The sequence below is a fragment of the Chiloscyllium plagiosum genome, chromosome 19, assembly GCF_004010195.1.
Source record: "Chiloscyllium plagiosum isolate BGI_BamShark_2017 chromosome 19, ASM401019v2, whole genome shotgun sequence".
Lineage (NCBI taxonomy): Eukaryota > Metazoa > Chordata > Chondrichthyes > Orectolobiformes > Hemiscylliidae > Chiloscyllium > Chiloscyllium plagiosum.
In genome coordinates, this window is record NC_057728.1 from 1,578,555 (window position 1) to 1,591,082 (window position 12,528).

Here is a 12,528-nt window from a genome sequence, read left to right on the forward strand (position 1 = left end):
AACCTGATTTCACACCCTCCACCCTGCAACTCCCAAAAGCCAGATTTCCCCACCACCTCCAAATGTGATCTCCTCTCCCCGCATCTCCTCCCCCCCCCTCCCCCGCCGCCACCGGCCAAACTTGATCTCCTCCCCCACTGAGATACTCGGCACTGGGGCAATGTGGGATGTGAAGAGGAAGGGCAGCTGTCGCGATGTCTGGCGGTATCATTTTATTAGGAAAGAATAAAGCCTTGAATTCAACCAGCAAATAGGTCAAGACTTAAACACAAATATATGTATCACACAAAGTCTGGATGTAAGTTAGTTCACTAAGCTGGAAGGTTTGTTTTCGGACATTTCGTCACCACATCATCTGTGAGAGTCTCCGCTGAAGTGCGGGAGCTATGTCCCGCCTCTCTATTTAAAGGTCTTGATTTCTTCAGGTGGGTGATGTCATTTCCGGTTACTTTTTTTTCCCCAAGAGAAGGTAGGTGGGGTCTAAATTGATGCATTTATTGACGGAGTTCTGGTTAGAATGCCAGGCCTCTAGGAATTCTCATGTGTGTCTTTGTTTTGCCTGTCCTAGGATGTGTGTTGTCCCAGTCAAAGTGACTTCCTGCTTTGTCTGTATGTATGGAAACCAGTGATAATTTCTTCCCACCAGGATACATGAACACCAACTAGCCACCAAAAAGACACAACCCACTATCACTAGTTTCCAAACACACAGACAAAGCAGGACGCCACTTTGACTGGGACAACACACACATCCTAGGACAGGCAAAACAAAGACAGACATGAGAATTTCTGGAGGCCTGGCATTCTAACCAGAACTCTGTCAAAAAACACATCGATTTAGACCCCACCTACCTCCCCTTGAAAGAAAAAAGAACTGGAAATGACATCACCCACCTGAAGAAACCAAGACCTATAAATAGAGAGGCGGGACATGCCACCCCCTCTTCACCGGAGACTCTCACTGATGATGTTACCTAGTCACGGTGACAAAACGTCTGAAAACAAACCTTCCAGCTCAGTGAGCTAACTTACAGACTTATCAACCTGATCTACAGATCTTTTTAAAAAATGTTAGTTCAAAGTGTGTGGAAATTAAAGGAGAGTAATCATAAGCAAAATTGGAACTCAGGAATCCAATCAGTTTGATTTGATTTGAGCACTGGTTTGGTTCAGCAAACCTCTATGTGGGGTACACTGAGTAGATGAACAAGAAAACACCATTAGTAGCAGGACACAGGATAGTGGACACATTTAGTGGGGCACAGTGGACACAATTAATATTGTGAAGGGGTCCCATTTAATCGTGTAAATCAGGCAGACGAATGATGGAACACTAGGGGCACATGGAGATGTTAAAACCAAATTAATAAAAAGAATCAACTTTTAAGAAAGAGCTCCAAGTGGTTAGGTATGATAGTGGGTGCAGGTAGGTGGTGTTAAGGAAACATATTTGTATTATGTCCACACAGGTCCACAATACAAATTACCTTCTAGTTTTCCAGTCTTCATGAACTTACCCTGCAGTTGTTCCTCAGAATCTCATGTCACCCCCTTCACTGTTTTTACTCACCACAGTCCTCTGTTTGTTGGGCAGGAAGACTCGAACAATAGGTTTCTGAGGAGATTTGGGGTTGGCCCTCAAACTGTCGCTTGGGTTCTGTAATAGGCTCGGACAATTCTGAGTGACAGTGAGGTGGGTGCAGGGTTCCATCAGCTCCGCCAGGCTGGGATTACTGTTTGGGAACTCTGTGCCATTCCCCATGGACTCCAACAATTGCTGTTCACGCTGTTGCAGGGCATCCAGCTTGCTCGTGTATTCTTCGTAAGCCTGGAAAAGAATACAAGCTACTTAACATGGAGACGTGGTGGGCATTTTTAGCAAATGTTCCCCAATCACAGAAGTACTCATGCGTGGAAGGTGCAGCATATCGAGTCTGCGCCAGGTTTCCAAATGAACAATTTACTTCATTCTATTCACCTACCTTTTCCCTGTAATCCTATTCCTCTTAACAGCTCAGCAAAGCTAAACTGAAATTAATCATTTAAAATAATTTACATCCCAATACATTTCAGTTGATGACATGTAGATTTTTAACAGTGTATAATATACTGGATATAAAGCATCATTTTGAAGGCCTCCTACAAACACGTTAAACTGTGCAAATTGTCCGAAACACGCTTAGTGCCACTTAACCCCAAAGCTAATTAACTAAGCTGTGAATCATGTAACAGCAGCTCATTCAGTTTATCATGCCTTTGAGAAAGCTACACAATGAGTCCAGCCTTCTTGGTCTTCACTATAGCCCTGCATACGTCTCCCCTTCAAGTACTAATCCCACTCTCATTAGAGAGTTATCACTGCATCTGCTTCCACCACACTATCAGGTTTTACATTGCAGATCATAACACTCTGCATATAACAAAAACCTTTTGCCGACTAACGTATGTCTGAGGTCTCTGGTTAATGACTTTCTTGTTCATCAAACCAGTTTCTCCTCATTTATTTAACAGGGAGGAAAGGCGGAATATGTTGGGGGGTGTGAGAGAGACAGAGAGAGACAAAGACAGATTTCAGGGAAACACATCAGATTTGTAAACTTGCCCCATAGTGTTAGGTCAATTAATCAGAGGGAAATGGGTCTGGGTGGGTTACTCTTTGGAGGGTCGGTGTGGACTGGTTGGGCCGAAGGGCCTGTTTCCACACTGTAGGGAATTTAATCTAATTTAATCTAATCTCCTAAATTATCAAAACCATGAATTACCAAATAACATGCAAAGCATTACAATTATTCAACATTCAATGCTCAAGAGCGATTAAAGGACAATAAATGCTAGTCAGTGAAATTCACATCCCATGTACAAATGTTAAAAGTCTCTATTTGTACAACACCACCACCACATCTCATACACAGACACATATGACATTCTCTGCAGAATTATTTGATATTTTTTTAAAAATGAGGATAACTTTAACTTTGGGTGACAGTGTTAAGCTGACAATAGTGATTATGCTGCCACTCAGACAAGCAACTGGCTCCAGCTCAATCAATCAGTCCCGATCCTGACCCGATAGAGCTTTTTTAAAAATACGTCAAGCATCTCAACAGTTAGACATGGTAGATGGGTAGCTATGGTACTGGACTATCAATCTGAAGGTCACAAGTTCCAATCCTATTTTGTTAGATATGGTCAAATCAAACTGTTCAGAGATGTTATTACACACCTCTGGAACAGGTGGGATTAGAGTCAAAGAGGTATAGAGTTGTACAGCACAGAAATAGTGCCTGCAGTCTAACTCGTCATGCCAACTTAATATCCTAAATTAATCTAGTCCCATTTGCCAGCATGTGGCCCATATCTCTCTAAACCCTTCCTATTCATATACCCATCCAGATGCTTTTAAAATGTTGTAATTTTACCCAACTCCACTACTTCCTTCGACAGCTTATTTCATAGACACACCACCCACTGCATGAAAAAGTTGCCTCTCAAGTCCGTTTAAATCTTTCTCCTCTCATCCTAAACCTACGCCCTCTAGTTTTGTTCTCCCCCGTCCCAGGGAAAAGACCTTGTCTATTTATCCTATCCATGCCCCTCATGACTTTATAAACCTCTATAAGGTCACCCCTCAACCTTCAATGCTCCAGGGAAAACAGCCCCAGCCGATTCAACCTCTCCCTATAGCTCAAATCCTCCAACCCTCGCAACATGCTTGTAAATCTTTTCTGAACCCTTTCCAGTTTAATAACATTTTTCCTATAGCAGGGAGAGCAATATTCCAAAAGTGGTCTAACCAATGACCTGCAACATGACCTCCCAACTCCTGTAAGCAATGAAGGCAAGTGTACCAAATGTCTTCTTCATTACTTGAACCCAGATCTGTCTTTTACTCTTGGTATCCTCACTACTTGTTCCACTCACTCCTCTGTTCACATTGTTAATAGAAGTAAAACCCATCGTTTTCCAGCCCCAGTCAGTTCTGAAGAGAAGTCACTGGGATTTGATAGATGCTGCCAGACCTGCTTGAGTTCCTCCAGCTACAATTGCAGCCTAACGTCTTATTATTTAACCCATTTAAACACTGGTATCAAATTCAAGGGAATCAGTTCTATATTCATTTCAAGGTCACTATAGATATTTTTTAAATCAACCAATTCAAGTTGTGCGATTTAACACCTTTGGAACAGGAGGCACTTGGACCTCTGGCTCAGAGATCAGAACATAACAATATGGATGTGATTCCATTGGAGGGGTTACAGAGAAGATTCACCAGGATGCTGTCTGGGTTTGAGCATTTCAGCTCCGAAAAGAAGCTGGATAGCTTGGGCTGCTTTCATCGGAGTAGGGAAGGTTGCGAGGTTGGGGGGATGCAGATTGAGGTGTGTAAGATTATGAGAGGCATGGACAGGATGCATAGCAAGCAGCTTTTCCCCTTGGTGGAAGGGTTAATAACAAGGAGGCACAACTTTAGAAGTGGGAGACAGGAGGTTCAGACAAAAACCTTTCTCACAGCGTGGTGGGGGTCTGGAAGGCATTGCCTCGGGGAGGGCAGTTGAGTCAGGAAACCTGATACCCTTTAAAGAAATACTTGGATGGGCACTTGGAGTGTCATAATATTCAAGGCAATAGGATTAGTGCCAGAAAGTGGGACTGGTGTAGGGAGCAATATATTTTTTACGGTACAGACTTAATGCGCCAAAGAGCCTCTTCTGCACTGTATGATTTTATGACATTATCACAGTGCCACAAAGAGCTCCTCAGGGTTGATATAACATCCCGAGATGGGTCAAAGCTGAATCCAGTAGTCTGAACGTACAATGGATATACAAATGCCATTCCTTTGTATTTTATACTCTTTGAGGTTGAGGAGGATATCGGACTGGTGAGCAGCCATGAATAGATTTCAATATCAACTCTTAACTCACTGTGGTTCGATGTTATGAAATAAATCCTTTATCTTAACAGGAGTATATCAGTGCTTCTGCCCCATTGGAGCATTCTCACAGCCCTGTTTTCTTAGCCCAATCAACAAAAGCCCCTATTCCTTTCTCTCTCATGCAACTATCTAGCTTCCCCTTAAATGCCTCAACTACTGCCTACGGTTGTGAGATCCACATTGCAACAACTCTTTGAGGAACTGGTTCCCACTAAACTCTCTATTAGAATTGTGGAATTATACAGAAGAGAAGAAGTCCTTTAGTCTGTACCACTTTCCCACACTAGGCCCACGGCCTTGAATGTTATGATACTTCAAGTGCTCGTCCAAGTACGTTTCTCGCCTCAAATACTACCACAGTCGGTGTGTTTCACAGCCACACTACCCTCTGGTTGAAAGACGTTTCCCTCAAATCCCCTCAAAAACTTCTGCCTTTTATTTTACAATTATGCCCCTTGTTATTGACACTTCAACTAATGGAAACATTAATATCTTTTCTTTATGACCCCTAATTTTGGTCTCCACAAAAATGGAAACATTTCTTTCACATCTATCTAACTATATCCCCAAACAGAATAGCTGTAGAACCTTTTCTCTTTTGGAGAAAAGAGCCTCAGTGTAGCCTCAAGATGCAACCTCTCAGTTCAGATATAATTCTCATGAATGCTTCTTGCACCTTGCAAGAGGATTTCAGTTCAGAAGTAAAGATGTCTGACTATAGTTACACATTGGCCAGACCTAGAGAATTACATACAATCTTTACCTACTTAGAAAAGGATATACTGGGAAAAAGGGCAGCACATGACTCAGTAGTTAGCACTGCTGCCTCACAGTGCCGGGTCCCAGGTTCGAGTCCAGCCTCAGATGATTGTACAAACTCCACACAAACATTCTCTCAGTGTCTGTGCGGGTGCTCTGGTTTCCTCCCACAGTCCAAGGATGCGCAGGTTAGATGGATTTACCATGCTAAATTGCCCATAGTGTTCAAGGATGTGCAGGCTATATAGATCAGGCATAGGGAATGCAGGGTTGCAGTAAGTCTGGGTGGGATGCTCTTTGGTGGGTCAGTATGAACCCAATAGGCTGAATGGCCTGGTTCCATGCTGTAGGGATTCTATGATTTAAATTGCTGACGATTTGTATTGAAGGGAGTGCAATGGAGGATCAATACAATGACACCAAAGATGGCAGACTGGTTCGACTGGGTCTGCATTCATTAGGGTTGAGAGAAGAACGAGATCCAACTGAAATGTTCAAAATGCCATCCGAGCCGGAGAGACAACACACAGGGAGAACAATTTTCCCCGATTGGGGAATCAAGAAACAAAGGACACAGTAACAGGAAATGACCATATTACCAAAAGGATGTGGATGCTTTGGAGAGGGTGCAAAGGAGGTTCACCAGGATGTTGCCTAGTATGGAGGGTGCTAGCTATGAAGAGAGGTTGAGTGGATGAGGATTGTTTTCATTAGAAAGAGGGAGGTTGAGATGGACCTGATTGAGGCCTACAAAATCATGAGGGGTGTAGACAGGGGTGGATAGCAAGAAACTTTTTCCCAGAGTGGAGGACTTAATTGCTAGGGGGTCATGAGTTCAAATTAAGAAGGGAAAAGTTTAGGGGAGATATAGGGGGAAAGTTCTTCACGAAGAAGGTGGTGGGTGCCTGGAATGTGTTGTCAGCGGAGGTGGTAGGGGTGGGAATGATGTTTAAGATGTATCTAGACAGATCCATGAATGGGCAGGGAGCGGAGGGATACAGACCTTTAGGAAATAGGCGACAGGTTTAGATAGAGGATCTGGATCAGCACAGGCTTGGAGGGCTGAAGGGCCTGTTCCTGTTCCTGCACCTGCACTGTAATGTTCTTTGAAATATGGGGCAGACCATTTAGGACTGAGAGGAGGAAAATTCTTTTCACTCCAAGGGTGGAATTCTCGACCATAGAAGGCTATGAAATCACTGAATGCACACAAGAAAGACACAGGTACATTTTAGATGCTAAAGCATCAAGGGATATGGGGAGAAAAGGGAAATAGAGAATCAACCATGATCATGTTGAATGGTGGAAAAGGCTCGAAGGGCCGAGTGGCCTGCTCCTGCTCCAAGTTCCTATGTTCTCCATTGCCTCTATAGCCAGTTGATAATATGAAGACTGGAACCAAGCACAGTGATCTTTATATATGTTTAACAAACCTTCCCTGCGATGCCTCTGGAAATTAAGCTCAAGATTTGCTTTTCTTTTTTAAGAAGAAAAAAAACCTCATTAACCAGCATTGCTACTTTGAGCGAGTTAAGCTGCAAAAAAAAAAAAGCAACAATGAAAATTTGCTGCTCTTTCTTCATCTCTGACAGCATGGGGATTAGTACAACAAAGGCTGAAAAGCAGAGAGGGAACACAGGAGGCCAACACCTTTAACATCTCAGCATCTTACCTGCGCTGACATCAATTGTTACAGTTACCCTGAGAATGTAACTGTTAAAAAACATTTTGTGATTTACATATGAAAGAAGTGAAACTAACATGGTCATTCTAACAGATGAGAGACTTAACAAACAACTAAGGTATTTTTCAATGTATAATTTCAGTTACATCACACTGTAAATGTTTGCTATAAATTGTGTGTCTTACAATTGTGTCCTTCACAACCACCTGATGAAGGAGCGTCGCTCCGAAAGCTAGTGTGCTTCCAATTAAACCTGTTGGACTATAACCTGGTGTTGTGAGATTTTTAACTTTCATCCCACACCGAGTACTTGGAATCAACATGCACGCAGACACACAGTTACAGAAATCTGGCAACGAACGGCCCACATAAGAGACTAAACTTCCCCCTCATAACAAAGAAACAACCTAATGCAACTATATTTCTATTGGTCACAGCAAAGTCAGGTCAATCGTATTTTATCAGTGGTGAGAACGTGAATCTCAACACATCAGAGTGCTCAAAGCATCCCAATAAACAGAGAGAATTGAGCGCTCATGCAGCCAAGATACAACAGGTGAACCAAAGTCATCACTCTAGTCCTGCAATTGGAAAGAAAACTGAGCCACAGGCAGCACTTTCCTCCTCGGTAGTTTTTTTAAAAAAATTGTACTTCTCTCAGATTGTTAGTGGCCAAAAGGTCCATTGACAGTGTGAGTTGTCTAGCACATGGAGACCAGTATTCCTACACAATGCCCAACAATATGGCTCTGTACAGCAGTGCCCTGGAGCAAAGAGGGGACAGCAAACAAGAAATGAGGGAACCGGGTTGGGAATGACAGTCAAAAGACATAGGTGGGTCTGGATGGAGATTATACAAAGGTGGGAATTAGCCATCAACAAAACAGCTCTGTTAGAAAGAATGTCAGATGGAAGGAATGTAATACCTGGGTAACTGGATTCAGACAGCAAAGCAAAGACAACAGGGTAAACAGCAATCCAGTGTGTGAAGAACTCAGTGCTGGGATTGGCACTTCAGTTAGAGGGAGAAATCTGTTCGGTGGGGCATGTGCAAGTGTTTCAAAACAGCATCAGAATATTTTCATCCATTCACGAAATAGAGGAGCTCAAAGTCAAAGGGAATATTCACAGTCAAAAAGTGTGGTGATGGAAAAGCACAGCCAGTTAGCCAGCATCAGAGAAGCAGGAGAATCAACGTTTCGGGCAGAAGCTCTTCATCAGGAATGTTCACAGGCCAGACTCCCAAACTGTCCGGGGAACTCCCGGCCCGCCTTCCCGGGACGCCTGGGGAACCCCCAGCTCGCCGGCCCAGGACACCTGGGGACCTCGCAGCCCTGAAACCTAGTTTAGGCCTTTCTATTGTCTGAGCCAAGCAAGGAAAGGCAACAAGCCGTGTGAATTAAGCTCAGTCTACATGCATAGCCACTTAGTCAAATTTCTAATTTCAGTTGTCATCAAACCCTGTGCAAATGTTCGCACGTTTATGAATGAAACAAGTAAAAAGGGTGTGGAGTTGAAGAAAATATACTTTCACCTCCTAAAATGCTCAACTTTGAATTCAATCATAAAAAAACACATCTATCCATCTCTCAAAGGCAATCAAAGAACATCCTCCACATGATTCATTTAATTGTTCTTGGGATGTTGGCATCGCTGGCTCAACTGGCATTTATTGCCTGATCTATTTACATTCAGCAAGGGGATGGTGCCTGGTGAGCCAGCTGCCTGAATACCTGCAGTTTGGCTGATGCAGGGGATAACCACACTGCAGTTAAGGAGGTGATTGCAGAGGGACCCAGCGACAGAGAAGGGAAAGGCAACCTATTTCCGAATCAAGGATGAAGTGCGGCTCGGAGACCTCGGCATGCAGGTGTTAGGTGCTCAGAGGTGCAGCTGGTGACGTTCACCCCTGTATGCTGCCCTTGTCCTTCCAGAGAAGGGAAGTCACAGGTTTGAAAGGCGCTGTCTATGTGTCCCTGGTGGCTGCATTGCACCTTGAGAACAATGCTCATTGTGTGCCAAGGTGCAGGAAGTTTAAGCCATAGATGGTTGCTGTTCAAGCTGGTTGCTTTGTGCAGGGTCGAGTGGTGTTGGACCCAGGCACATATTCAGACAATTTGTGAATATGCCACCACATCGCTGACTTGGACAATACAGATGAAAATGCCCCAGGGAGTGAATTGTCCACTGTATCATTCCCAGTATTTGGCTTGCTCCTGTAGCCCAAATATTTCTGTGGTAGACCCCATTCAGGTCTTCGTTAACGGTAATCACTGAGGCGATATTAGTGGGTGATTCTGAAGATGTATCACTGAATATAAATCGAAGGTAGCTAGATTCTCTCTTGCTGGAGTTGTAATTTTCTGGATCTTGTGTGTACAAACTCTTAGCTCAAGCCGGAAGATTGTTTGGATATAGACAAGGGCTGCTTCAGTATCTGAGGAGTAGCGAATGGTACTGAACATTGTGCAGTCATCAGGGAACATCCCTACTTCGGATCTTAGAACGTACAGCATGGTGATTGTAACGGGGTCAGCCAGGTGAACCTCAGAATATGAGATCCCTGATTGAAGCAGGTTAACAGCCTCAATCAGGGAGCCCTGGCTGACAGATATAAACAGGATTGTCACACCTGCAGACACAACATGGGTGCTGAGGAAAAAATAAGCACTACCATAGTTAGGCAGTAGTGTGGGGGTTTTAAAAAAAAAGGGAAAACAAAAAGACAAGAGTGTCAAAAAAAAAAGAAAAAAAGAACAGGAGTAAAAAAAACCAAACAGGAGTAAGACAAGAAAAAAAACAGGATTGTCAGAAATCTTGTTCACTCGGAGACCTGGCTCTGAGGGAGCTGGACCAGTATCAAGATCTTTCCACGTACAAGTAAAGGGTGACTTGGTGATGGGGCACACACCTCTGTGGAGTTAGTTCAGTGGTTCAGAGTTCGATTAAGGATGTAACCATGCACCGATTAGCTGAAATCCAACTGGATTTCAAACAGGCACGACAACTGGCTTTGTATTTGGAAAATACAGCAGGTGGAGTACATGGATCACAGGGTATTCTAACACCCTCACCAGTTCTACTGAGCTTGGAGAACACTACTTGAGTAAAGACAATTGCATAGTCTCATCCAGGACAGAGGGATCCTAGGTCAGCCCACAGCAAAACCCCAAAACAAACCAAGCCTCGGCCAAATGGTTATAAGATTCTTCAGCATCTGGGCCAGCAAGTCATTGTAGTTGCTGCTGGTATGCAGACCTGAGACAGCAAGAATCCCACTACACCTAAACAGAGTAAGAGAACTCATAGAGCGGTATTCAGACAGTGCACACCCTGGAAAGTCAATCTACATGCGGCTTGGAACAGTTAAGTTACTTTGCAACATTCAAATCAGAACCAATCAAATGGTCACCCAGTTCAAATGGAGCTTGATACAGGTGCAGCTATATCAGAGATCGTAGAACCAGTCTTTAACAAAATTCCCTCTGGACTCCAACCCTTATGTCCGTGTAAGACCTCAGACAGACTGCGAGCCTGTACCAGGAACCCCTATAGATTAATAGTACAACTTCTGTTCCAGTCTCGTATGAGAAGCAGCTCATTCAATTATCGAGGATTGTGGCAAAAGGTTCGGGCCCAAGATGAATAGGTCGAAATTGGTTGAGAAAGATTTACCTTGAATGGCTAAATATATTTTTAATTAGAAAATGGCTGTCTGAATGCAGTCAAGGGGTGGTTTCCTTCATAAAGCTGGACATGAGACATACGTACTTGTAACTGTAATTGAGGTTAGGTAAGGATTTCCAAACGTATGCTACAATTAATATCCATAAGGGTTTGCACCAATATACGAAACTGCCATTTGGGGTATCATCAGCCCGTGCAATTTTTCAGGGGACAGTGGAGAATGTGTTACAAGGTCTACCTCAGATCGCCACTTATCTAGATGACATGCTAATAACATGAAATACCAATAAGGAACACTTAGCTAATTTGGACATAGTCCTTAGACATTTCTCCCAAGCAGGTGTATGCCTTAGAAGGGAAAAATGTATGTTCCAGGCATACCAAATGACCGATTTGTGCTACCGAGTCAACAAGGTCAGGTTACACCCATTGGAATATAACGTGAGGGTGATCCCATGTCTGTACCAGAGCTTAGGTCGTCCCCTTCGGCTGGTGAATTATTACAGAAAGGTCATACATAACCAGGCCTCCATCCTGGCACCATTGCAAATGGTCATGTAGCTAGGCCATAACCATCAGGCAAGTGAAGAAACAGCTGTTCCCAAGCAAGATGGGTGGCACAGTGGTTAGCACTACTGCCTCACAGCACCAGGGACCCAGGTTCAATTCCTGCTTCAGGCAACTATGTGTGTGGAGTTTGCACATTCTCCCAGTGTCTGCGTGGGTTTCCTCCAGGTGCTCCAGTTTCCTCCCACAATCCAAAAAATATGTGCAGGTTAGGTGAATTGGCCACATTAAATTGCCCATAGTGTTAGGTGAAGGGGTAAATGTAGGGGAACGGGTCTGGGTGGGTTGCTCTTCGGAGGGTCAGTGTGGACTTGTTGAGCCAAAGGGCCTGTTTCCACACTAAGAAATCTAATCTAATCTTAAGATCTGGTACTGACATGCAATGCCTCCCTGTATGGCATTAGGGTAGTATTGGCTGACAGGTGGCCCAATGGAGAGAAAGGCCTCAATATGTATGCATCCAAGACTTTGATTAATGCAGAGCAGAAATACGCCCAGATAGAGAAGGAAGGTTTGATGGTCATATTTGGAGGCAGGAGTTCCACCAATACCTTTATAGACGTAAATTTGTAATAATAATGGAGCACAAACCCTGCTAAGTTTACTTAAAGAGGACAAGGCAGTGCCACCCAATGTTTCAGGCTGAAATCAGTTATGGGCTCTAATACCAAGCACATATAATTCACAGTTGGAACATCAACCAGGAGGGCATGTAGCAAATATGGATGTATTGAGCTGCCTCCCACTGGCAGATACACCACCGGTGGACAAGTCTGAAGGAGTTTAACTTGTCTGGACACCCTTCCAGTCACAGCTGACAATATCAGGTTTTGGATGCAGAAAGATCCAGTCCTGGCAAAACTGAAACAGCTGGTGGTGATGGGAGGAACCAAAG

General features: G+C 43.8%; 1 protein-coding gene across 2 annotated transcripts in view; it reads right to left on the bottom strand.

Annotated features, from left to right (window-relative positions):
• braf (B-Raf proto-oncogene, serine/threonine kinase) overlaps positions 1-12,528 on the bottom strand; it is a 117,586-nt gene that overhangs the window by 75,443 nt on the left and 29,615 nt on the right. For both annotated transcript variants that reach the window (XM_043708925.1, XM_043708924.1), the window contains exon 3: positions 1,571-1,828. In XM_043708925.1, coding sequence (XP_043564860.1) covers positions 1,571-1,828 — 258 coding nt within the window. The remainder of the gene's footprint in view (positions 1-1,570; positions 1,829-12,528) is intronic.